Source organism: Macaca mulatta, chromosome 6 (genome assembly GCF_049350105.2).
Source record: "Macaca mulatta isolate MMU2019108-1 chromosome 6, T2T-MMU8v2.0, whole genome shotgun sequence".
In the NCBI taxonomy this organism is placed as follows: Eukaryota; Metazoa; Chordata; class Mammalia; order Primates; family Cercopithecidae; genus Macaca; species Macaca mulatta.
Genome location: NC_133411.1, coordinates 32,891,150 through 32,918,385, shown reverse-complemented (window position 1 = coordinate 32,918,385; position 27,236 = coordinate 32,891,150). Strand labels below are relative to the sequence as shown.

Below are 27,236 nucleotides of genomic sequence, written 5' to 3'. Positions count from 1 at the left end.
CTCCAAGGAAGTAAAAATGTGCCATCTCAGCCTTGTCTTAGCCTCCATAACAGAACTCCTGTTTCTGAACTACAGGAATCAAACTGACAAGATATTAATATATAGAATGCCAATTTGCTAATTTGCAATGTTAAGATAGACCCTCCTAGTGAGTGACCAGAATGTTGACTGTTCAGAGAACTTTTTCTAAGAACCAAGGTTTGTGGGAACCTCCTTAGTTATTATAACTTCATTTGTGAATGCCAATGAGAATAAAGGCAAAGGATGGTGCTGATGTCTGGAATCCCAGAGTGCAGCTAGAACAGCAAAAGCAAGAGGCAGTCCAAGACCAATTAGTGCAGAAACAAGCACCGCAACTGCAACAAAAGTGCTACCACTGAAGTTGACACAGCAGAGTAGGACAATGAGTATTTATAAAACTGACCCTCACTTTCATGTGAAGCTTAAAAAAGAGAGTCAAACACACAGAGATAGAGAATAAAACAGTGGTTCCAACAGGCAGTGGGGAGGAGGAAATGGGGAATGTAGGTCAAAGGATGCAATGTGGCTGGCACACAGGATGAGTGAGCCTAGAGATCTAATGTGCACACGAGGACTACAGTTAATAATACTGCATTTAATTCAGGATTTTACTAAGAGATTTTAGGTGCTCTTGTCGCATATACACACACACACACACACACACACACAAAGGGCAACTATGTGAGAAGTGGATATGTTGATTTACTTGACTATAGTAACCATTTTACTATGTATATACTGTATACATAGTATACATATGTATATATTGATATATGTATATCAAAACATCATGTTGTACACCTTAAATGTTTACAACAGGCCGGGCGCGGTGGCTCGTGCCTGTAATCCCAGCACTTTGGGAGGCTGAGGCAGGTGGATCACGAAGTCAAGAGATCGAGACCATCCTGGCCAACATGGTCTCTACTAAAAATACAAAAATTAGTTGGGCGTGGTGGTGGGTGCCTATAGTCCTAGCTACTAGGGGGGCTGAGGCAGGAGAATTGCATGAACCCGGGGGGCGGGGCTTGCAGTGAGCCAAGATGGTACCACTTCACTCCAGCCTGGTGACAGAGCAAGACTCCGCCTCAAAAAACAAAAAAAAAATTACAATAAAAAATGCTGATCCTCATCAAAGTATCAGTATGCTTTGAGAAGGCAAGACTGTATGTCAAGCATTTCTGAAAGATATCAAACAAAACTCCTGAAGTTTCACTAAAGTGCTCTCTCTTGAGATGTGTGGTGAATGAGAGAATCTTGTACTGAGAAACACACCACTGACTATAAACTACTGGTAGTATGATGAATTTACTGCCAGCAATCCAGGGCCGCTGCTGTAAAAACAAAGTCAAGACTAGGAGAGATTATCAATAAAAAGAGTGAAGAAGGCTGGGCATGGTGGCTCACACCTGTTATCCCAGCACCTTGGGAGGCTGAGGCAAGAGGATCGCTTGAGCCCAGGAGTTTGAGACCAGCCTGGGCAACATAATGAGACTTCATGTCTACAAAATAGTAATTAAAAAAAGCCTAGCATGGTGGCACACACCTGAAGTCCCAGCTACTCAGGAGGCTGAGGTGGGAGGATTGCTTGAACCCAGGAGGTTGAGGCTGCATTGAGCCAAGATCATACTACTGCATTCCAGCTTGGGCAACAGAGCGAGACTCTACCTCAAAAAAAAAAAAAAAAAAAAAAAAAAAATTGTGAAGGACATTGACTAAGAGCTCCTTGAGAAGCTAGAACACACAGAGACCCATGCCTATAGGAAATATTTCTAAAGAGATCTAAAATTGACAGTCAAAAGGTTATTGTGAAAGGCTGGACTTAAATCTTTTCCCCCTAGATACTAGAAAATACACAACTTATTAAGTTGAAGTATTTGCTTACACTTAAGTCACATATTTTAAAAAGCCACTAAAATCCCATGCTTTAATGATATTAGTACACAATTCAAAACACTGTACCATGGTATCCCCTCACTGGTACTTAGAACACAAATGAAACACATCTTGATAAAGTATCTTCCTATTTGGAATGTGCAAGACATAATTTACTAAGTTGATTCAACTATTAGGGACTGAATTTTATTCTCAAAGAGATGATCACAGAACATGAGAATTAAACATTCCTATAAAAGAAACGGATGCTTTTATTCAACTTGAGTTAAAACCACAATGAATCATATCAGAGTTCATGGGAAGCATAATAAATGAATAGTTAACCACTCACAAAATCAAAGCCATCGACATACTGAGATAACACGCATTAATTAGTGCTATAGTTCAAAACATACCCTTTAACTTATTTAGCACACAAAGTAACCATAAAAGTAATGTCTATACGCTCTAACCAAAATTTTTAAAAATTAAAAATAGCACAATTCTACGATTCTGATTTTACCAAGAAAATAAACCTTTTTTTTGGCACATGTTGTTCTATCAAAATGGAAAGCTAAGTCAGGCTGCTCTGCTTTTCACAACATAAATAAGCATTCATGCTATCACACTTGGGAAATTAACTCGGTGACAAAAAATTCACTGGAAAATAGAATCCTTGGAAAAATGGGGTCAGGTGCCATCCACTGAGAGGCAATGATAATGTGTGTCCTTGGTTATTAGCACAAAGTCAGGCAGCACACTATAATTTTAGCTACATGCAACTCTGTAAGAACACATGTGGCCTGAAAGTTACATGCGAGGGTGAAAAGAACTGCTGTGTTGGGACTGAGGAATGATGGGTGTTTGTTTTTCTTTAAATGTCATTTCACCTTTTAAAGGGAAATAAATCAAGTAGGTAGGTAAAAATCACTGAACTAAAGAGATACTAAAGATCAGAAGACTGGCAAATTGAGAAAATCCAGTTTCATGACAAGAGTGACTCAGGAAGGATGTCTCAGTCATGAAGAGGGTGGTGGAAGACAGTTTATATCTTTGGGTATTTATGGCAGGTCAGAATTAAAGATTTAACTTTTTCCCTTACTATTTACATAAAAAGCTGGTTTATCTGAAAAAAGTATCAATCCAGACTTGCCAATAAAGTGGCACTCAGGGACTGTATTATTGATCTACAACGACCGCCTGGAGGCACAAAAGACCCTGAAGGACTTTTTTGATTAGCAAAACAAAAACAAAAACAAAATCAGAAAAGCAAAAAACAGTTAATTTTTGTTTGGTCAAGTTTACTCAACCAGACCACCTTGATACCAACAATGCTGGAGAGCATTTGGCAAGAGCAGGACCACAATGCCAAATTCCTTGGAAAGGTAGACTTCCTGTGATAATTTCACAGATTGGCAAATTTGTGGGTTTTTTCCCATAGCAGCTTTTGAGAATGTTAGTTTCTGGCTGGGGCAGTGGCTCACACCTGTAATCCCAGCACTTTGGGAGGCAAAGGGAGGTGGATTGCTTGCGCCCAGGAGTTCGAGAGCAGCCTGGGTAACATGGTGAGACCCCATCTCTAATTTTATAAAATTAAAAAAAAAAAAGAGAATGTTACTTTCCTATAAGGCCAGGGTGTCTTAAGTACTAAGACATGCCTGTTGTTGTCCATTCCTTCATAACATTTCTCATAACCCATAATTTATTTCTCATCTGTCTTCTCTGAAAGGGCAGGGGCCTTGTCTATTCTGTTCATTACCATATACCCCAGCACTTAATAATGTCTGGTACATGTAAGTGCTCAATAAATATTAGTTCAATGAATAAATGAAGTATGAATGAATCTCATACAGTCCAATAGACCTGGGGGGAAAGTGGAAAAAACAAAAACCCTAAAAAAATACTTAAGGAAGAGAGATAAGCAACAGTTCTATCAGTTGGGGTTATTAGATTTGATGCCAAAAAATTTACCATCATTCCACAACTGAAAATAGTTGTTTAGAGATTCAAAATATCTGAAAGATTTCAATTGAAAGTTAATATAAAAAGTGTTCTCTGGAAGACTCATTTACAAATAAATTAATTAAAGGCCTGTTACTAAACCAAGATACAACAGGAGCCCAATGTTTTGTTTGTTTCAAGATGGAGAAGACTCTGCTGCATACACTTGGAGGTCTAGATTTCCATAGAGGGCACGTAGCATATTGAGGACCTTTTCTTGAATGCTGTCAACTTGGTCAGAAGGACAGTAATCATCCAGGCTTGACCTAGAACCAAGAAGAGAAAGAGAAAGAAGAAAAATACACATAGGATAAAATCACACTGTGAGGAAAAGCTGCATGTGTTGATTTCAATGTAAAACAGAAAGTAAGGTGTGCTGAATTTTGGATCAATATCAGTTGAAAGCTAGTAAAAGTTTACCTTATGTTAGGCACCTCACATAAATTATGTTCTTTAATTTTCACAGCAACTCTATGAAAGAGGCACAATCAGTATCCCTTTAAAGATATCTGAAACAAAGAGATTAACCTGCGCAAGGTGAAATGTGGCGTGAGCCTTAGTGCTTGATTGCTAGACCACTGTTTGCCTGAAAGTGAGATGTTGCTTGGGAATACAGGGGCTTAGTATCTTAGTGATGAGACATCTTTTATTATGTGTGCGCTAGGGCTAGAAATGATGAGAGTCGAGGTTTTCCAACTGATAAAAGGATTCTATTTCTAAAAATGATTTGTTAACCACAAAATTATAAAGGATCCACGGCTTGGTCCAAAATGAAATGTGGCGATGTGCTGGTGTTGGATTTACTTTCCTAGGCAGTAGGAAGCAGAAAAGAGCAAAGTAGGTTGGGGCAGATATCTGTATTTTGGGAGTCTTTCCAGAACTTACCAACTACAACCTGAGTTGCACTGGGCAGTTACAATGCTGCTGCCAATTACAACTGGATTAACCAGTGTCTCCTAGTTCTGGATAAGGGTGAATAAAGCCTTCTAGAGGATAGAGTGAGAAGAGCAGCACAGAAATCTTTATAGAAGGAACTGGAATTAGTTATCTGGCCTACTCCTTAGTACAAGTATTTCAAACCTAAAGAGATAATCTGTAAGACCACTGATAAACTCCATACTCTGGTAACCAGGCTATTTTTGTGGCTTGATGTGAAAATTTAAGACACAATAAATAATATAGAGAAACTTTATTTTTATTTTTTATTTTTCTTGAGATAGTCTTGCTCTGTTGCCCAGGCTGGAGTGCAGTGGCACAATCTTGGCTCACTGCAATCTCCTCCTTCTGGGTCCAAGCGATTCTTCTGCCTCAGCCTCCTGAGTAGCTGGGATTACAGGTGCCTGCCACCATGCCTGGCTAATTTATATATTTTTAGTAGAGACAGGGTTTCACCATGTTGGCTAGGCTGGTCTTGAACTCCTGAACTCAGGTGATCTGCCCACCTTGGCCTCCCAAAGTGCTGCGATTATAGGGGTGAGCCACCAGGTCTGGCTTGAGAAACTTTATTAAATACTAACATATACATATGGACAAAGGCCTACTTTATTTTTTGAGACAAGAGCTTTCTTTGCTGTTTAGTGGCATGATCATGGCTGATTGCAGCCTCAACCTCCAGGGCTCAAGCAATCCACCCACCTTGGCCTCCCAAAGTGCTGACGTTACAGGTGTAAGACACTATGCTCAGCAAGACCTACTTTAAAGTGTCATATGTAAAAACTCAATTTATAAGTCTTAACAAATAAAGCGTACTGCAATACTTTTGGAAAGATTTTTGACTTTTTTTTTTGAGACAGGGTCTCATTTTGTCACTCAGGCTGGAGTGCAGTGGTGTGATCTTGGCTCACTGCAGCCTCAGCTCCACAAGTAGCTGGGCCTACAGGCACATGCCATCACGCCCAGCTAATTTTGTGTGTGTGTGTGTGTGTGTGTGTTTTTTTGTAGAGTCAGGGTTTTGCCATGTTGCCCAGGCTGGTCTCAAACTCCTGAGCTCCAGCGATCCACCCACCTCCAACTCCCAAAATGCCAGGATTACAGGTGTGAGGCCACTGCACCTGGCCAATTTTTGACTTCTTTAAACACTATTAGAATGGTTCTTGATGGGAGCTACTCCCATGAAGGTGTTTTGAAAATCTCTTAGTACATTTTTGATTGACACAATGAATAGGGGACGCTACTGACATTTAGGGGACTGGGACAACAGGGCTGGGCTGCTAGAGGGCTTGCAACAGGCAGGATCATCCTGCAATATGAATAGCTGTCCCGTGTCTTGAATGTTTTCAAAGTCTACTGAGTACTCATGTAAGTGAAAAAGTGATTTTTAATTTTTTGAGCCTATGACATAGTTTGGCTGTGTCCCCATGCAAATCTCATCTTGAATTGTATCTTCCGTAATTCCCATTGCAGTGGGATGGACCTGGTGGGAGATAATTGACTCATGGCAGTGGTTTCACCCATACTGTTCTTGTGGTAGTGAATAAATATCATGACATCTGAGGGTTTTATAAGGAGAAACCTCTTTTGCTTGGTTCTCATTCTCTCTTTGCCTGCTGCCATCCATGTAAGACATGACTTGCTCCTCCTTGCTTTCTGCCGCGATTGTGAGGCTTCCCCAGCCACGTGGAACTATAAGTTAAATTAAACCTCTTGCTTTTGTATATTGCCCAGTCTCAGGTATGTCTCTATCAGCAGCATGAAAACAGACTAATACAGCCTAGAACTGAACACTTTATTATATAGAAAAATATTTTTAAAAAATGCATTAAATATGAACTAAATTTTCCAGGAATGCAACTACTCTGTAAATTGGGGAAAGACTGGACTTTAACTGCAGATCCTTATGAAGAGACTGTTCAATGACTGAAAAATGTCATTATGGCAGTGCTGTTCATGGCATCTGGTCAACACATGGTATCTGCATTTGTAACTGCTACATTTACATCATGTAGTGTAACTGCTATAGTACATTTTTAACTGCATGTCTTAAATATGTGAGTCTAGTTTGGCATTTTAATATATTTTATTATCAATTACTTTAATTCCTCCTATGTGTATAGGTATTATGTGTATAGTAGGTTATATTACATATATAATGTATATTATCTATGTATATTATGAATATTATCTATATATATTTAAATTACATATAGGTAGGTTACATTATATGAGGTTTCAGAATGATAAAAGGATGTTACAAAATGTTTGTCATGAATTACATATTATTAGCCTGAGTACTTAAAGTACTTATTTTAGAACCTCATACTTCCATACAAAACCAGCCCAAAAATTAACATAGGAAAGCATTATTAAATTGTTATAACTATTCAGCAATTATATTCAAATTTAAAACATGGCAGCAGCTAAATATTAATTGGTAGGACACAGAAATGAGAATTCTTGTGTTCATCTGAATCTTACCAACTGCAAAGACAAGATAACAATAACTACATTGTTTGCATATCATCACTAATAGAGAAGAGAAAAAGGCCAGGTGCGGTTGCTCATGCCTGTAATCTCAGCATTTTGGGAGGCTGAGTTGAGTGGATCACCTGAGGTCGGGAGTTTGAGACCAGCCTGACCAACATGGAGAAACCCCGTCTCTATGAAAAATACAAAATTAGCCAGGCGTGGTGGTGCATGCCTGTAATCTCAGCTACTTGGGAGGCTGAGGCAGGAGAACTGCTTGAATCCGGGGGGCAGAGGTTGCGGTGAGCCAAGATTGTGCCATTGCACTCCAGCCTGGGCAACAAGAGCGAAATTCCTCTCAAACAAACAAACAAAAAAAACCAGGGAAGAGAAAATACAACATCTAAATTTTGAGCTGAGTAGGTAAAAAAAATTGTATTATTTTATTAGTAATCATTACATTTACCTACAGAAATTTTATTAGCTTCCTACTGCCGCTATAAAAAATTGCCACAAACTTAGTAGCTTAAAGCAACACTAAATTATTATCATATACTTTTGGAGGTCAGAAGTCCTAAAATAAAGGTGCCAACAGGGCTGCATTCTTTTTGTAAGATCCCAGGCATAATCTGTCCCCTGGCCTTTTCTAGCTTCTAAAGGCTGCCTGTGTTCGTGGCCTCCATCTTCAAAGCCGGCAGGGCAGAATTTTCGAATCACTCTCTCTGATTCTGACCCTCCTGCCTTTCTCTTCTAAGGACCCTTGTGATTACACTGGGCCCACTTGGTGAATCCAGGACAATCTCATCTCAAAATCCTTGAGTTAATCACACTGAGAATTCCCTTTTGCCATATAATGCAACACATTCACAGGTTCCAGAGATTAGGATGTGCACATCTCTGGTTTGCCATTATTCTACCGAACACACTTACCTTGCAATTGTCACAAGAGTAGGATTTGGTAAATTTTTCAGTAAATAATGCACAGATTGAATAAGATACTCTATTTCTTGTTCTGTGCTGATGTGGTGAGGAAGTTCTGAATAATCGCAGGTTAAACCAGCCTGGTGAACCTGAAAATAACACAAAAATTACACTGTATGACAGTTGTTTTTATAAGCTTCTTTAATCATTAATGGCCTTATTGACAAATCTTTACTTTTATTGATACATAAAAGATGTGCATATTTTCAGGGTATATGTGATAATTTAATACATTCATACTAGCATATAAAGATCAAATCAGGGTAACTGGACTATCCAACACCTTAAATATGACAAACTTTTAATTTTTAATATCTTTATGCTTTGGGATTATTTTTTCTCTAACAGTTTCTATGTCATAAAAGTTATCTGCTCTCTGAAGTGTTGGTAGAACTCACCTATATACTGTCTGGGCCAGATGCCTCTTCTTAGAATAATTCTTTACTTCTTTATTGTATGATTATTGGTCTTTACTTAATTTTGGTAATTCGCATTTTCTATCAAATTATCCATTTCATCTAGATTCTAAAAAGTTGAGGCCAGGCATGGTGGCTCATGCCTGTAATCCCAGCACTTTGGGAGGCTGAGGCGGGTGGATCGCCTGAGGTCTCAGGAGTTTGAGACCAGCCTGACCAACATGGAGAAACCCCGTCTCTACTAAAAATACAAAATTAGCTGGGTTTGGTGGCACATGCCTATAATCCCAGCTTCTAATCACTTGAACCCGGGAGGCAGAGGTTACGGTAAGCTGAGATCGTGCCATTGCACTCTAGCCTGGATAACAAGAGTGAAACTCCGTATCAAAAAAAAAATAAAAATAAAAAGTTGATACAAAACTGTACATAATATTCTCATCTCATTTTTAACACATTATTTTACTTACTTTTAAAATATTAATACATGCAACTAATACTATATTCCAAGCTTTGAGAGGATACAAGATAAAATATATTTGTCCTGCCTTATTTAACCAACTGTTTTCTTGTGTATCCTTTATGTGTAACCATAGACTACTGCCATCTACATATGTGTTTTAAATTTAAATGAATGATGTCCAGTCTTAGCACTAAACTAAACTTGCCTGAAAGTTAGAAGTGGCTCACATGCTACCATTCTGCAACCTTAACTTTAATGTTTTGAAAAATGGAACTTAACTATGTCATAGTTTTGCCTAGAGTATACAAGTGCAAAGCATGAAAAAACACACTAATCAACTATTTTACTAGAGGCTCTGGATACACATCAACAATTTAACTGGCAATAATCAGTCAGTGTGATAAAAGGATGAATTCTGAATGTTCATTTTGCCAAAATGGTAAAACTATTTAGCGTTCTATCTCTGCAGCTGTAGGCACATCATAATTGATTATATGTGACTGAACCCCAGCCATTCCCTGTCCCCCAAAAAACATCAAACCCACCCAGCGAAAAAAATCCAGATGCAATGTAATGATTAAAGCAGACCTGCCTGCAGACATATTTGATAATATTGTATGAGCTCAAAGCATTTTCTTTCTCTTTTTAAATATGACACAAAGTCTCACTCTGTTGCCCAAGCTGGAGTGCAATGGCACGATCTCAGCTCACCGTAACCACCCAGGTTCAAGCAATCCTCCTGCCTCAGCATCTCAAGTAGCTGGGACTACAGGCGTGTGCCACCACATCTGGCTAATTTTTGTATTTTTTGTAGAGACAAAAAATAGGGTTTTGCCATGTTGCCCAGGCTGGTCTCAAACTCCTGGGCTCAAGTGATCTACCTGCCCTGACCTCCCAAAGTGCTGGGATTACAAGTGTGAGCCACTGTTCCTGGCCTCAAAATATTTTCAAACCTTAAGTATCTTGTAATAATCTTAAATACCATTTTTTAAAAAATGTAAGTCTTGGCTGAGCATGGTGGCTCACGCCTGTAATCCCAGCACTTTGGGAGGCCGAGGCAGGTGGATCACGAGGTCAGGAGATCGAGACCACGGTGAAACCCCGTCTCTACTAAAAATACAAAAAATTAGCTGGGTGTGGTGGCGGGCACCTGTAGTCCCAGCTACTCAGGAGGCTGAGGCAGGAGAATGGCGTGAACCCAGAAGGCGGAGCTTGCAGTGAGCCAAGATCACACCACTGCACTCCAGCCTGGGCGACAGACAGAGACTCCGTCTCCAAAAAAAAAAAAAAAAAATGTAGGTCTTGGAAGCATTTACTCAGGGTAACTTGAATGTATGCTCCTGGAAAAAAAAAAAAAAAGTTAAACAAAACAGTATAAGTCTTGGATTTGCTCAGGTTTCACCAAAATATTCTTTTGCTCATTATATGGTTTTGCTGTATCTCCACTCAAATCTCATCTTGAATTGTAACTCCCACAATTCCCATGTGTCATGGGAGAACCCAGTGGGAAGTGATTATGGCGGCAGATCTTTCCGGCACTGTTCTCATGACAGTGAATGAATATCAGGAGAACTGATGGGGTTTTTTTTTTGTTTGTTTTGTTTTCTTTGAGACGGAGTCTCACTATGTCGCCCAGGCTGGAGTGCAGTGGCACTATCTCGGCTCACTGCAAGCTCCGCCTCCCGGGTTCATGCCACTCTCCTGCCTCAGCCTCCAGAGTAGCTGGGACTACAGGTGCCTGCCACCACGCCTGGCTAATTTTTTAGTAGAGACGGGGTTTCGCCATGTTAGCCAGGATGGTCTCCATCTCCTGACCTCATGATCCGCCTGCCTCAGCCTCCCAAAGTGCTGGGATTATAGGCGTGAGCCACTGCGCCCAGCCAAGATCTGACGGTTTCATTTTTTTTGAGACAGAGTTTCATTCTTGTTGCCCAGGCTGGAGTGCAATGGCACAATCTTGGCTGACCACAACCTCCACCTCCTGGGTTCAAGCGATTATCTTGCCTCAGCCTCCCACGTAGCTGGGATTATAGGAATGCGCCACCACGCCTGGCTAATTCTGTATTTTTCATAGAGATGGGGTTTCTCCATGTTGGTCAGGCTAGTCTCGAACTCCTGACCTCAGGTGATCTACTCGCCTCGGCCTCCCAAAATGCTGGGATCACAGGTGTGAGCCACCGTGCCCGGTCAGAGATCTGATGGTTTTAAACCAGACGTCTCCCTGCAGAGAAGCTGTCTCTTCTTGTCTGCTGCCATGTGAGACGTGTCTTTCACCTTCTGCCATGATTGTGAGGCTGCACCAGCCACGTGGAACACTAAGTCCATTAAATCTCTTTCTTTTGTAAATTGCCCAGTCTTGGGTATGTCTTTATCAGCAGTGTGAAAATAGACTAATACAGTAAATTGGTACCAGTAGAGTGGGGCACTGTTGAAAAGGTACCTGAAAATGTGGAAGCAACTTTGGAACTGGCAGAGGTTGGAACAGTTTGGAGGGTTCAGAAGAAGGCAGGGAAATGTGGAACGGTTTGGAACTTCCTAGAGACTTGTTGAATGGCTTGGACCAAAATGCTGATAATGACACGGACAATGAAATCCAGACTGAGGTGGTCTCAGATGGAGATGAAGAACTTGCTAGGAACTGGAACAAAGGTGACTCTTGTTATATTTTAGCAGAGACTGGTGGCATTTTGCCCTCGCCCTAGAGATGTGTGGAACTTTGAACTTGAGAGATGATTTAGCATATCTGGTGGAAGAAATTTCTAAGCAGCAAAACATTCAAGAGGTGACTTGGGTGCTGTTAAAGGCATCCAGTTTTTTTATTTTTATTTTTTATTTTTGAAATGGAGTCTTGCTCTGTCACCCAAGCTGGAATGCAGTGGTACCATCTCGGCTCACTGCAGCCTTTGCCTCTCAGGTTCAAGCGATTCTTTGCCTTAGCCTCCTGAGTAGCTAGGATTACAGGTGTGTCCTGCCACACCCAGGTAAGTTTTGTATTTTCAGTAGAGAAGGGGTTTCGACACGTTGGTCAGGTTGGTCTTGAACTCCTGGCCTCAAATGATCCACCCGCCTTGGCCTCTCAAAATGCTGGGATTACAGGCGTGAACCACTGCACCTGGCCAAGGCATTCAGTTTTAAGAGGGAAACAGAGCATAAAAGTTTGGAAAATTTGCAGCCTGACAATGTGAATGAAAAGAAAATTCCATTTTTTGAGAAGAAATTCAAGCTGGCTGCAGAAATTTGCATAAGTAACGAGGAGCCAAATGTGAATCCCCAAGACAATAAAGAAAATGTATCCAGGGCATGTCAGAGACCTTTGCGGTAGCCCCTCCTGTCACAGGCCTGAAGGTTTAGGAGGAAAAAATTGTTTCATGTGCAGGGCTCAGGGTCCCAGTGATGTGTACAGCCTAGGACTTGGTGTCCTGTGTCTCAGCTGCTCCAGCCATGGCTAAAATGGACCAATATAGAGCTCGGGCTATGGCTTCAGATGGCCTTGGCAGCTTCCAGTTAGTGTTGAGCCTGCGAGTGCACAGAAGTCAAGAATTGAAGTTTGGGAACTTCTGCCCAGATTTCAGAAGATGTATGGAAATACCTGGATGCCTAGGCAGAAGTTTGCTGCAGGGGCTGGGCCCTCATGGAGAACCTCTGCTAGGGGCAGCGTGGAAGGGAAATGTGGGGTTGGATCCCCACCCAGAGTCCCTAGGGGCACCACCTAGTAGAGCTGTGAGAAGAGGGCCACTGTCTGTCCTCCAGACCCCAGAATGGTAGATCCACTGACAGTTTGTACCGTGTGCCTGGAAAAGCTGCAGACACTCAACACCAGCCCATGAAAGCTGCCAGGAGGGAGGTTGTACCCCGCAAAGCCATAGGGGCAGAGTTGCCCAAGACAATGCGAACCCACCTCTTGCATCAGAGTTACCTAGATGTGAGACATGGAGTCAAATATGATCTTTTTGGAGCTTTAAGATTTGACTGAAGATGGACTTCAGACTTGCATTGCCCCTTTGTTTGGGCCACTTCCTCCCATTTGGAACGGCTGTATTTACCCAATGCTTGTACATCCATTGTATCTCGGAAGTAACTAACTTGCTTTTGATTTTACAGGCTCATAGGTGGAAGGGACTTGGCTTGTCTCAGATGAGATGTTGGACTGTGGACTTCTGAGTTAATGCTGAAATGAGTTGAGACTTTGAGGGACTGTTGGGAAGGCATGACTGGTTTTGAAATGTGAGGACATGAGATTTGCGAGGGGCCAAGGGTAGAATGACATGGTTTGGCTGTATCCCCACCCAAATCTCATCTTGAATTGTAACGCCCACAATTCCCACATGTCGTGGGAGGAACCCGATGGGAGGTGATTGAATTGTGGGGGTGGGTCTTTCTTGTGCTGTTCTCATGATGGTCAATGAGTCTCATGAGATCTCATGGTTTTAAAAACCGGAGTCTCCCTGTACAATCTCTCTTTTCTTGTCTGTCACCATGTGAGACATGCCTTTCACCTTCCACCATGACTGTGAGGCCTCCCCAGTCATATGGAACTGTAAGTCCATTAAATCTCTTTTGTAAATTGCCTAGTCTTGGGTATGTCTTTATCAGCAGTGTGAAAACAGACATCTCTTATTTTAAAGAATACCAGCAAATTCTTATACATGCAATCAATACTTAAATCAATACTTCAGTTTTAGTCAAAGTGGTCTGACTGTATTCCATAAGTAAATAAAATATGCAAACCCAGCTTACTGAAGTAAGAGAAAGACCACACTAAGAGGCAGGAGACTTGGAAGTCTTAGCCCTGGCATCAAATCTGAGAAAAGTCACTTGAACATTTTTTTTTTTTTTTTTTTTGAGACGGGGTCTCACTCCGTCACTCAGGCTGGAGTGCAGTGGCACGATCTGGGCTCACTGCAAGCTCCGCCTCCCGGGTTCACACCATTCTCCTGCCTCAGCTTCCCGAGTAGCTTGGACTACAGGCGCCTGCCACCATGCCTGGCTAATTTTTTGTTATTTTTAGTAGAGACAGGGTTTCACCATGTTAGCCAGGATGGTCTCGATCTCCTGACCTCGTAATCTGCTGGCCTCGGCCTCCCAAAGTGCTGGGATTACAGGCGTGAGCCACTGCGCCTGGACACTTGAATATTTTAAGCTGTAGCTTTCTCATCTCAAGTACCAGGTCAAATGGGAAAATATATGCTTCAAAGACTGCAAAATGATATACAAATAAATTATGACTAAAAGTATCTTTGGCTATAGCATTCAGATCCCTGTTGACAAATAGCTAACACATTTAAAACGTGCTAGTCACAGCTCTCTCTTTTTTCTTTTCTTATGGTTTTTACAAACAGAAAAGTTTTTAAATAGGGAGGAAAAGAAGGAAGGAGGAAGGGAGTATAAATAGTCATCAATAAAAAATGGACCATTTTAGAAATTGTGTACTTTTCTTTTGTCTGGTGAAGAGAGATCTGACCCCAGACAAAACTAAAAAAATACACAGGACTTTTGCTTCATAAGTAAAATTGAGGAAAAAATGTTTTTCCTGGAAAACTTTTCCAGGAAAACAGTATTCTGTTTCAATGTATGTATTTTTTTCACTCATTTCTTTTCTTAATAATTATTTCACACTTCACAGGAACACAAACAAAAATGAACCACTTTAACAAAAAGCAAATTCTTCTACCCAGAAAATTGTCTTTACAAAGGGTCAATTTTACACGTTAATATAAAATATTTACCATTTCATAGTCTGGTACTTCCATCCGTTTTTTCAAACTCTGTACAAGGGGAACTAGTGATTCCATTCTGGAAAAAAGCCATCCCACTCAATTAAACATCACAACCACCACAACTAAAATGACAATAGTAAATGATACATTATACTAACATTTACCATAATAACATGCTTCATATGGTACTTGGGAAATAAAAGATGCTGTCCAAATATCTTAAAATATTAAGAAATAAATGTTTCCTGTTTTCTTACCCAAAACATTGATATAACCATCGAGGCTTTTAAGGTATTAAGTTTAGGTGGACCTTTTGGAAGCTCTGATTGGCTAATGCTTCTAGTGTTTTAATTCCTCCTCCACAAATATTCACTAATTTGCTGGGAGTAAAAAAAGAAAGAAAAAAGGAGGCATGGAGGCCTGCCTGCTTGCCCACTTGTCCTGTTACTTTTTCCTTTTTATTAATGACATTTTCTAGGCTTCTGGACCCTAACCAACCACCTCACTTCCCTAGACATAGTGAAGCCTCTATGCCGAGGGTCTGGCTCTTTAGGGTCATGGTTAGTTTGGGGAGACTTTTCTTTCAGTGTCATCTACTTTTCCTTGATGCTATTTTTTCTCCCTTCAATACCAAGCACAGTCTAAACTCACTACTGTTGCAGTCTCATCATATCTTCAAGTCTGTATTAGAACTCCCTGCTGGTGACGAGAAGCTAACTGGGCATGCTCAGTAGGCAGAGTGGGTTTCAGTGGAAGTCTGTGGGCTGGACTTAGGATTCCAAGGTTTCCAGGCCTATTTTGTTGTTGTTGTTAAAGTTTTAAACTTAGCTTGAGACTTCATGAAATAACAAAATAATAGGATTTTTCAGTATTTCTAGGAAGACTCCTGTCCTGTGACTTACTTCTCTATCTCCCTCTTCTATCATTTCAAAAAAGAAGGAATCATTTTAGAACCCTATACTGAAGAGGAAAAAGCATTAACTGATTTTTTTTTTTTCTTTTTTTGAGATAGGGCCTTCCTCTGTCACCCAGGCTGGAGTGCAGTGGTGCGATCTCAGCTCACTGCAGCCTTGACCTCAAGTGATCCTCCCACCTCAGCCTCCCAAGTAGTTGGGGCCACAGGTGCATGACACCATGCCTGGCTAATTTTTTGTATTTTTTTGTAAAGACAGGATTTCACCATGTCACCCAGGCTGGTCTCGAACTCCTGAGCTCAGGCGATCTGCTCACCTTGGCCTCCCAAAGTGCTCAGATTATAGGCGTGAGCCACCATGCCTGGCCATTAACTGATGTTAAAGTGCCTAATCAATACTTACTGATGTGATTAATATTACTGTGAATTATTCCTCCACATCACTGCTTTGTTAGTGTCAATAATTAAAGCTTTATGATGTTTACATTTTAGGGATGCTTCTGAATATTTTAAGTAAAAATTACAATGAGTATTTTGAATAGATAATACATGCACATAGCAAAAGAAATAATTTCTCACTCGTATACTTCGTCATTTAGCCATAGAATTCCTTTCCCCAGAGGCAACCACTGTTCCAGGTTCTTCCATATTCTTCTAGAGATCTGCTGAATTATTTTTAATAACCATAACATGACAAATCTTAGTGGTTGTTCATGTTCTGGCCTAAAGTATTATTGATTCTAATTTCCCATTTTATCTTGCTACCTTACAACTGATTTTCTTTTGTTTACACTAGAGAGAATAATATGACAGTTTGTGGGAGATTAGTTTTAAAATAAGCTAGTTCTGGTTTTCCTATGCTCATGGAGACCAAAAAGTTTGTCTGATGGTTTTATTTTAGTTTTCTGGCCGTTTGAGATTACATGATTTAAGACTTATTTTAGAGAAAAATCACTGTAATATTTATGCCAATATTCTTTCACGCCAGCTTCAATACCAAAGGCTTTCACTCAAAAAGAACTCTCTTCACACTTTCAAGGTAATATGAACAGTCAGTCAAATAAATGACCTGATGGAGAATCTAGCCTTCAAATACTGTTCCTTCATGTCAGTTTTTGCACTGGGGTTTTTTTTTGTGTGTGTGTGTTGTTTGTTTGTTTTTTTGAGATGGAGTCTCACTCTGTCGCCCAGGCTGAGTGCAGTGGCGTGATCCCTGCTTACTGCAAGCTCCGCCTCCCAGGTTCACTCCATTCTCCTGCCTCCTGTAGTCTCCTGTAGCTGGGACTGCAGGCGCCTAACACCACGCCCGATTAATTTTTTCTTTTTTTTGTATTTTTAGTAGAGACTGGGTTTCACCGTGTTGGCCAGGATGGTCTCGATCTCCTGACCTCATGATCTGCCCGCCTCAGCCTCCCAAAGTGCTGGGATTGCAGGTGTGAGCCACTGAGCCCAGCCAAGTTTTCGCATTGTAATTTACTTGTCAAGTAATTTACTTTTCTGTTGTTAGGTTAGTATTTTTTTCTTATTCTACTTAGGACAGGGAATGCCTAGGTACTACTCATCTTTACTTCTCTTTAAGACCTCGTACAGTATTTCATATTTAGGGGCAGCTACCGCACAGAGACTAAAAACATGCCTACTTACTATGTGACTTTGGCCAATTTCCTTAACCTTGGTTTTTTCATCTATAAAATTGACATAATAAGAATAAAACCATAAGGCTGTTGTAAGGAGTACATGAGATAAGGCAAGGAAAAATATTAGATAAAGGGTACACAGAATATACTCAATAATGTCTACTGTTGTTAGTAAATGTGTTGAAATTTAATACTAATTCTTTTTTCTCTCTCTTTCTTTTTTCAGACAAGTCTCTGTCACCCAGGATAGAGTGCAGTGACATGATCACAGCTCACTGCAGACTCAAACTCCTAGGCTCAAGCAATCCTCACACTTCAGCCTTCCAAGTAGCTGGGAGCAGCGGCTGTAGTGGCTACAGGTAGGTGCCACCATATCTGGCTAATTAAAAAACTTTTTTTTAGAGACAGGGTCTTATTACATTACCAGACTGGTCTGGAACTCCGGGCCTCAAGTGATCCTCTCCTACCTCAGCATCCCAAGTAGCTGAATACTAAGTTTTTAAAAGCAATGTATCTTGCAAATTTAGGAACATATCTAGGACCGAAAGTTAGTAGAGTTGGGGGAAAAAAATGTTTGAGAGTCTTACCCAGGGTTTGAAGCCCATCTCTGTACAGTTTCTTCATCATCACCATCACACAAATCGGCAAAAGTGGCTTCTAAATCCTCTAACTGATGAATTCGAGTATCAACAATATCTACCAAATCTTCCTTAAAATACATTGAAAAGCTGAGATTACATAGTTATTCTTTCAAAAAACGAGCAACATTCCATTACAAAAAAAACTTGGCTCTATTAGTTAAAACATAATTTTCAAGGACTAACCATGGGCTTTGCCAATACACACACACACACACACACATACACACACTCACTTTGAGCAGTCTTTGAGATCACTGTAGTAATTTGCAAGATACTACTAGTTATACGATAAATGAATAAAACCCCAAAGAAACAAATGGAGGATACCTCTGTTAGGTTGGTGCCAGGTTTCTTAAATTTGTACAGCTCTTGTAAGATTTTGTACTCTTCCTGGAAAACAAAACAAAAAATCCACATACCGGAAAAAAAAAGTTAAAAATTTTTAGTGATATGCTTTAAGGAAGAGACAGCCTTGCTTGTGATACAAGAACATCTTAGATAATTATTTAAAAGTTTGTATGGGAGAATGAGGCAAAATGTATACTTTAGATTTTTATCATAATAATTTTATTGTAAATATTGTAAAATTTATTTTATTGTAAATATCACTTCTTCAAGGCAACTCTATCCAGCTGGGCATGACAATACTATGTAAAAATTACCTAAGGAAGCATACTTGGTGGCTAATGGGTCATGACATGAAAATATTTTAAATAATATTCCACTATATAAATGGCATGTCCTAGGAGATAAACAGACTTTAGCTATTTACAGGAAATGCACGTATCTTTAATAACAACAACAAAGAACTCCCCATGTCCACTTTGCAGCCATTTCTCTAACAACAGAATAGAACTCTGAAGTACAAAGGCAATACTGGAGGCAGAATGTCAAAGACATAGAACCTCGGTCAGGAGGCTCCACTAAGGGGAGAAAGAGGTTTGCCATACAAACTTTGTAGGATAATGTTTCCCCTTGTTTAGCACAGCTACATGGATCCATTATATAGGTGGGTACACCTGGCCCCAGTAATCCTATTTAGGAGTATTCTCGGAAAGAGGTTATACCCAAGAGCTAAAATTCATTAAGCACAATGTTGTGGCATATCTTCAGCGCTTTATTCATTCATTATAACAATCCTGAGTTGGGTATGACTATTATTCTGATTTGGTACTTGAAGAAACTATGGGTCAGAAAGATTAAGTAATTTTCCTAAGATCATATAGCTAATAAACAGTAGAGGTAACAATAGAACTTAACTCCCTTAACTTTTGAACATGCTTCTTTTTTTTCTTCTTTTTCGAGATGGAGTCTTGCTCTGTCACCCAGGCTGGATGGAGTGCAGGGGTGTGATCACGACTCACTGCAGCCTTGACCTCCCAGGCTTAAGTGATCCTCCCATCTTGGCCTCCCGAGTAGTGGGACCACAGGCACGTGCCACTATGCCTGGCTAGATTAAAATTTTTTTTTTTTTCCATAAAGATGGGATCTTGCTACATTGCCTACACTGTTCTCAAACTCCTTGGCTCAAGTGGTCCTCCTGCTTTGGCCTCCCAAAGTACTGGGATTATACGCATGAGCCACTGTACCCAGCCTGAACATGCTCTTAAAAAAAAAAAAAAAGATGAACACCTGTCTTTCCTAATGATGTTTTAAAAATTGCCACTAAATAATAGAGTGTAATACATGTTTTAAAAAAAGTCTATTGTACCAAAGGGTCTAAAAGTGTTCCCAGGTTTCCTGATAGCACTCTAAAAGGAATAACTGCCACTGAATTTCTTATGTAACCTTCTAGAAACTTTCATTACAAATATTTACTACAAACATTTAGGTGAGTAATCAGGCACGTCACTGTTTAAGGAATAATCCGTTACACAGGATTTATATATAGAATATCTCTGGAAAGATACACAAGAAACTGACCACAGTATTCGTTTCTGAAACAAAGAACTGAGGGAATAGGGATAAGAGAGTGCTGTTTTTCAATGTACACTTGTCCCTTGGTATCCGTGGGGGATTGGTTCGGGGACCTCCTGTGGATACCAAAATCTGTGGTTGCTCAAGTCCCTGATATAAAATAGTGTAGTATTTGCATATAACCTATGCATACCCTCTCATATGCTTTAAGTCATCTCTAAATTACTTATGGTATCTAATACAGTGTAAATTCTATGTAAACAGTGTTATATTGTATTGTTTTTTATTTGTATTATTTTTTACTCTTGTATTGTTATTTCTTGTTGTTTTTTATTTTTTCTGAATATTTCCTATCTGTGGCTGATTAAATCCATGGATACAGAGGGCTGACTGTATATATCTGTACTGTATGATTTAATTTTTATCCATCACCCATGTATACATTACCCCAATTAATAAATGCAAAATAATGAATACTATCTACAGCAGGAGTTGGCAATCCACAGCCTATAGCCTGTTTTTGTATGGCCCTCAAGTTAAGAATGGTATATACAACTTTAACAGTTTTAGAAAACAACAGAAAAGGGTATTAGTAGAGAATGTGAACCCCAAAGCCTAAAATAATTGCTAGCTGTCTGTTTAAAGAGTTTGCTGACTCCTCATCTAGAGAAAAGCCACACAATTCTCAAGATCTATGTGTTAAAAATATAATATTTACCTGAGTGAACATTTCTTTGAAGGGATTCTTCACTGAAAAAAAATCCAAGTCAATATCTAAAACAAATGCCTTCCCTTTCTTCAAAATTTCCAGAATCTCCCCACTGCTGGCGGCAGTCTGGCGTTCCTGATTTTCAGAAGAACATGAACGTGATGGTTCTAGGCAAGTCTGGTCACTTCTCTGTGTCGCTGTCTCCTTTTCCAGTCCTTCTGAAGAAGAGTCACAGTTAGTAGAGGCAGTGTTTTCCGAATCTTCCAGGTCTAGCTTTGGTTTCTTAGCAGAAGACACTGCATCGTTTTCTTCTTGATTGTTACACAGTTTATAAGGTTTTACCATAATTACATCCAATTGTAACGGTTTTTGGTTCTCTAGCTGGTCTTCAGGTACATACAGACCATCACTTAGGAAGTAATGATCTGTACTTGTAACCCTGAATCAGAGGAAAAAACGATTTTTAAGAAGAATGGGAAAATTAGTTGACATTTCACTATGGCATGGCAGAAATATAAGAATGGACCTATTTGACAAAAACTGAGAGCAGTCTCTAGTATTTGTACTTCCTGTTCTTCTGTAGAAATAGCATTCCTCAAATTCTTAGCTGGACACACAGCTGCCCCACATAAAGACTACATTTCAGTCTGCCTTGCCTGGTGTGGCCATGTGATTAAATTCAGGCCAGTGGTTGTGAATGGAAGAAAAGCATACAGAGCTCTGCTCTCCTGTTTCCTGCTGACTGGCATATGAACACAGAGGTGGCAAGCCACCTTGGACTATAAAGACAAGGGCAGTATTCTAGAGACGGTGGTGCAAAAAGATAGAAGGAACTAGGGTTCCCCAAACTCTAGAGCTGCCACATAGGCCTGGACTGTGTACACTGAATTCTAATATAAGAATAAACTCTTGTTTAAGCCAGTGTTCCTTTGTTCTCTCTCATACCAGCTGAATCTTTATCCAAAAAATCATTGAAGAGAAAAATTTCATCTGGAAATAATTTCTCTTCATAGAAACTCCCCGACATATTTTACAGCTTTGTTAATTTCTATATAACTGTAATATTTTCAATATGAAAGGTGACTAGGTAAATAAACAGTGAAGCCAAATACTTCTTCTAGAGGCATGCCTTACCCACCTAAAATAATGGTTAATATTTATTTCCCACTTGCCTTCTCCCAGCATACACAGCTGTAAACTATAAAAGCTATTTTCCAAAAATAGCTACTATTTTCCAAAAATAGTAAAACTAATGTCCAAGCTTATTAAAACTGTACAACCCTAAGATGAGGCTGTATCCCCCAACCTAAATTAATATTCTTTTTAATAACAGCAGTTTTCCCGTGTTCCTATCATACAAACATACAAATATTTGTCAAACTAAACACCTACATGTATATGTGTCTATTCCATAAAGTTTTACTTGCAGGATTAACCAAAATCATGAATCAAAATCTTCCAAAATTGTTAATCAGACACAGAGTTTCAAATGTCTGTGTCAGATTGCTGAAAATTATTTGATTTTGTAGGTTAAATCAGGCCTACCCACGGAAGTACTCAATAAAAACCCTACTACTATTTCACACATACCAGTAGTATGTACAATATTTATATGCTGAGTCTTAATTATTTCTTTTGAATTATATCTGAAATAAATACAATTTTCATATATCACAACAAAGCCATTTGTGTGAATGATAAGAATATATACTACAAAAGTTAATTGTGTCATTAAGAATAAATTAGAAATAAAGTATCATTTTCAATGAGGAAGACCATCTGATTTTCAACGTATTACCATTTCATTCCACTATCCCTAAGGTTCTAGAATGTTATGGCTATACTGCTTAAAATATTTATCCCATTATAAGAGAATTTTAAAGTCAAGAACATATTGACATTTCTAAAAGTATTATAGTATCACAAGATACACAAAACATTGGTTAAATAGCTTACACAATAAAAACAGTTGCACATGTATCTCAAGTCAGAGGATACTGTAACTTACTTTAGATTAAGTACTTATCTGAAACTACTTATATTATAATCAAGAAAATTAAAGCCCAAATCTACTTATTCAGCAGTTGGATTTATAAAAAAATCAAAGTGAGATAATTTTGCCCTTTCACTACTAATTATTGTTTTTTTTTTGAGATGGAGTCTCATTCTGTTGCCCAGGCTGGAGTGCAGTGGCACGATCTTGGCTCACTGCAAGCTCCGCCACCCAGGTTCACGTCATTCTGCCTCCTCAGCCTCCCGAGTAGCTGGGACTACAGGTGCCCGCTACCATGCCTGGCTACTTTTGTTTCTGTATTTTTAGTAGAGATGGAGTTTCACCATTTTAGCCAGGATAGTCTCGATCTCCTGACCTCGTGATCCGCCCACCTCGGCCTCCCAAAGTGCTGGGATTACAGGTGTGAGCCACTGCAGCAAATTCAGCAGACAACAGTTACATTGAAAGGAAATAGTAAAATGTACTACTGAATATATAAATCTATAAAATACTTCAATGGCTTAAGGAGTTAGTCACCAATGAAGCCCAAATTCCAAAGGATAAAGATCACATTCAAAATCTAATTTGACCAGCAACTAAATATAAATGGTACATGAAGAACATCAAGAGACTTAAAAAGTTTGTTCTTCATGTTTTGAGAACTCTTTGGAGAAGTTGAGGCTTAATCTGATCCTATTTGTGTGCAGAGACTTATGAAGTTATTATAGGAATCCGAAATAAGAAACATTCAATCACGTCCATATTCACAAATATGAGGAAATTACCTGATTGTTGTGGTAGAAGTGTCTTTACCTACTAAAAAGTGGTGTTTTCCCTCTCTGATTTGCTGAGCCCATGTGGGATGAAACCATACTACATGTGAAAAATGGCCAGCATAAACCGCAGGCATAATCCAATTTTCAATACTTAATTCTCTGGAAAAGAAATAGACAACATTAGAACTTTAAAGGTGTTTTTTTTTTTTCCCCAAGTGTAATTTCATCCACAACATTTTAAGACCACAGGTCTCAAAGTATGGTCCCTTGAGTGGTTCCTAAGACTTTTTCAGGGACATCACTATTACAAAACTATTTTCATGAAAATACTAAGGTATTATTTCCTGTTTTCATTTATTGACATTTGCAAAGATGGTACAAAGGCACTGGTGGGTTAATGTTCCAACATTAATTAAGGCAGCAGCACCAAACTGTTAGTAGTTACTATATTCCTCATTACCGAGCACTGCCAAAATAAATAAATAAATAAATATAAAAGTTTCATTTGAGAACATCTTGATTTTATTAAATTTCCATCTTGAGTATACATTTTAAAATATTCTGTGTGACAAAATGAGAGATGCACAGAAAGCTCTCCTACTATGTAGTTTGAAGCACAACAGTTGTCTCAACAAAAAGCACTTGTGACTGAAATTTGAGGTGAACACCATTTATCTTGAAAGGAGTGATCAATAAACTATGGTTATTCACACTTGATACTGAATTGCTGAATTCCACATTTCAAATAAGCTTTAATAAACTACTACTTTTCAAGTTTTGGTGCACTATCAAAGAATATTCACAATTATCTGAAGAGGCTATGAAAATACGCTTTCCTTTTCCAATTACATGTCTGTGAAAGCCTGAATTTTCATCATATTTTTCAACCAAAACAACATACAGCAATGGACTAAATGCAGAAATAGACATGAGAATCCAATGGTCTCTATAAAGGCAAATATTAAAAGGATTAAACATTGGCCAGGCTGTTTTTGTAAACAAAGTTTTTTTGGTTTGTTTCTTTTAAGAGATGGGGTCTGGTTATGTTGCCCAGTCTGGAGTGCAGAGGCTATCCACAGGCTTGACCACAGCCTGGAACTGCTGGCCTCATGTGATCTTCCCACCTCAGCCTCCTGAGTAGCTGGGACTACAGGCTCATCCACCGTGCCCAGTTTGTAAATAAAGTTTTATTGGAACACAGCTACTGTCATTTGTTTACACAATGCCTGTGATTGTTTTCACACTACAAAGGCAAAGATAAATAGGTGCAACAAAGACCATATGGCCAGCAAACCTAAAATATTTACTAACCTGGCTCTTTAAGAAAGTTGTCAACACTTGTTGTAAATAAAATGAAAAAGGCAAAAAGACAAACAAAAAACCCCCAAACCCATGAGTTTAGCAAAGTCTATTTCCTATAATTACTTATTATCTACCGCAAATTGTACTTCAAACACAAAAGACCATGAATAAAATCACATATTACCCGAAGAGTGTTTCCTTATCAAACACAGTGTCTGCTGGCATATTCACAGGAATAAGGAGGTCTGGATGTGAGTCGAAATGTAAAAAACTTATATTACTGGCAGGAAGATGCTTTGAGCCTATGGCCCGGTATATAAAGGGTAGAACCTGTAAAAGACACAGGCACACAATCAGAATTAACACTGAAACCATGAGCACACACTCAACTGCAGACTGAAAAATGCTAAGTAATGCACATAATTGAAAGCATACTATGTTGCTGAAAAGTGGAAAAAGATAAAATTTATTGTAGATGGTGCAGATGGTAATAATCTCCAGCATTACTTTGTCCTCAGAACTTCCAACCTGCACCTCTAGCTGCCTTCCTGCTGCCACCTCCAACTCAACAGGTCATGTGGGGAAACAGACCAGGACTGGGGCTTAGGAACAAACTACCGCTTAATGCCTGTTCTAACATTAACTAGGTGTTCAAGGTATCCTAGGTCTCAAAGTATTTTTTTTTTTCCTTTAAAAAGGGATAGTGTCTTGCTCAGTCACCCAGCCTGGAGAGTAGTGGTGTGATCATGGCTCACCGCAGCCTTGGGCTCCTGGGCTCAGGCGATCGTCCCACCTCCGTCTCCTGAGTAGCTGGGATTACAGGCATGCACCACTACGCCCAGCTAATTTTTTCACTTCTATTTTTGTAGTGATGGGATTTCGCTCTGCTGTCCAGACTGGTTAGGGTCTTTTTGGTACCCTTAGAATGGTGGAGTTGGGCTAGGTGGTCCATAAAGGCCATTTCTCCTCTTACATCTTCTCTAATTCTAGGTTTAATACCTAATTTGAAAGCACCGTCTAACCTAGGCTTTCTCATTCTCTCAAGGTCATAGACACTATATCCAGGTCCTGAGAAACCTATCTTCCTCTCCTATTAACTGTCACTATCAGTAAATCCCTCTTATGTTTTAACATCCATAGAACCGCCTCCCATCCCAAGCCTACTGATGCTACTTTAAAACAAATTTATTAGATCCATGGGCCTCCTTTGTTGATTTGGAAAAGTCTAGATTAAGACACCAATTTAGCTACTGTAAATCAGCACGGTCATAAACATGGAAACCCCTTTTAGTGTTTATCTATGCAGGGCACTGTCTTAAAATATCTATTTTTTTACACAATATGGGCCGTGTGCAGTAGCTCACGCCTGTAATCCCAGCACTTTGGGAGGCCGACGGGGGCCGATCATGTGATGTCAGACGTTCAGACCATCCTGGCTAACATGGCGAAGCCCCTTCTCTACTAAAAATACAAAAATTAGCTGGGCACGGTGATGTGTGCCTGTGATCCCAGCTACTCAGGAGGCTGAGGAGGCTGAGGCAGGAGAATCGCTCGACCCCAGGAGGCGGAGGTTGCAGTGGAGTGAGTGCGCCACTCACTCCAGTGCGGGCAACAGAGAGAGACTCCGTCTCAAAAAAGAAAGAAAGAAAAAAGAGTTTTAAACACAATATGCACACAATAATACTCCTAACAGCCCTGTGAGTCCTACGATTACTGTCCCCATTTCAGATCAGAGCCCACGTTTCAAGCATAAGGCCTCCCCCATCTAAACAGCAGGGCTGTGGTGGCGATTCCAGGAGACACTTGGAAGCCACAGTTAATTGCAGGTTACGGTCACAGGGCTCTGCAGCCAGCCTGTCCGGGTTTGAATCCCGACGCCACCAGTTGTTTGGTCCTGGGATTTGGGGGCAAACCGAGGTAAATAAGTTGCCCCGACACGTAGGAAGCGCCCATAAATGTCAGTTCTCATTCTTCCTAGTTAGTTGTTTTGGGGTCCTCCCCACAGCAACGGAATCGGGCAGTTTAACTGAATCGGGAGGCCAGATTCTCTGGCCTCCGATGCTAAGGTTGCGCCGTCTGCTTGGCCCTCTGAGAGTCACGGTTTCCGCTGATTCTGCCCCAGAGCCCGGCCGCCGTCCACTCACCTCTTGATGATCCTCCACCACCCACACTGGGAGCTTGGGGTAACGCCGAAGACCAGCGCGCCCTCCCGCGGAGTCACTCATGTTTTTGCGACCGTCAGCTTTGCAGCAAAGCGGTGGCAGCTGGAGAAGACCCGGGAAAGCCGGCGCCTCAACCCGGCCTTCCCTCTCCGGGCGGACGCGCTCCCTCACCCGGTTGTGTTTTTGGATTGGAGGACGTAGAAGGAGGGGGGCGGGCTCCAAAGAGTCCTTTGCTGACGATTGGTCTAGACGTCCATCGCTTTCATTGACGCTCCAATCACCGCGTACAAGGCCCTGTGGTGTGCTGAAGCGTTTT

The 27,236-nt window shown here is 40.1% G+C and overlaps 1 protein-coding gene across 5 annotated transcripts; it reads right to left on the bottom strand.

Annotated features, from left to right (window-relative positions):
* Window positions 1-2,078: 2,078 nt before the first annotated feature.
* C6H5orf22 (chromosome 6 C5orf22 homolog) lies at window positions 2,079-27,104 on the bottom strand. 5 transcript variants are annotated; one of them, XM_028849085.2, is made up of 10 exons: window positions 26,903-27,089; window positions 24,943-25,088; window positions 23,466-23,615; window positions 20,697-21,126; window positions 18,389-18,451; window positions 18,008-18,129; window positions 14,880-14,946; window positions 11,594-11,791; window positions 8,227-8,366; window positions 2,079-4,160 (listed from the first exon to the last, which is right to left on the bottom strand). In XM_028849085.2, exons 1-10 carry the CDS (start codon window positions 26,981-26,983, stop codon window positions 4,031-4,033), a joined length of 1,527 nt encoding a protein of 508 aa, XP_028704918.2. In that variant the 5' UTR covers window positions 26,984-27,089; the 3' UTR covers window positions 2,079-4,030.
* Window positions 27,105-27,236: the final 132 nt, after the last annotated feature.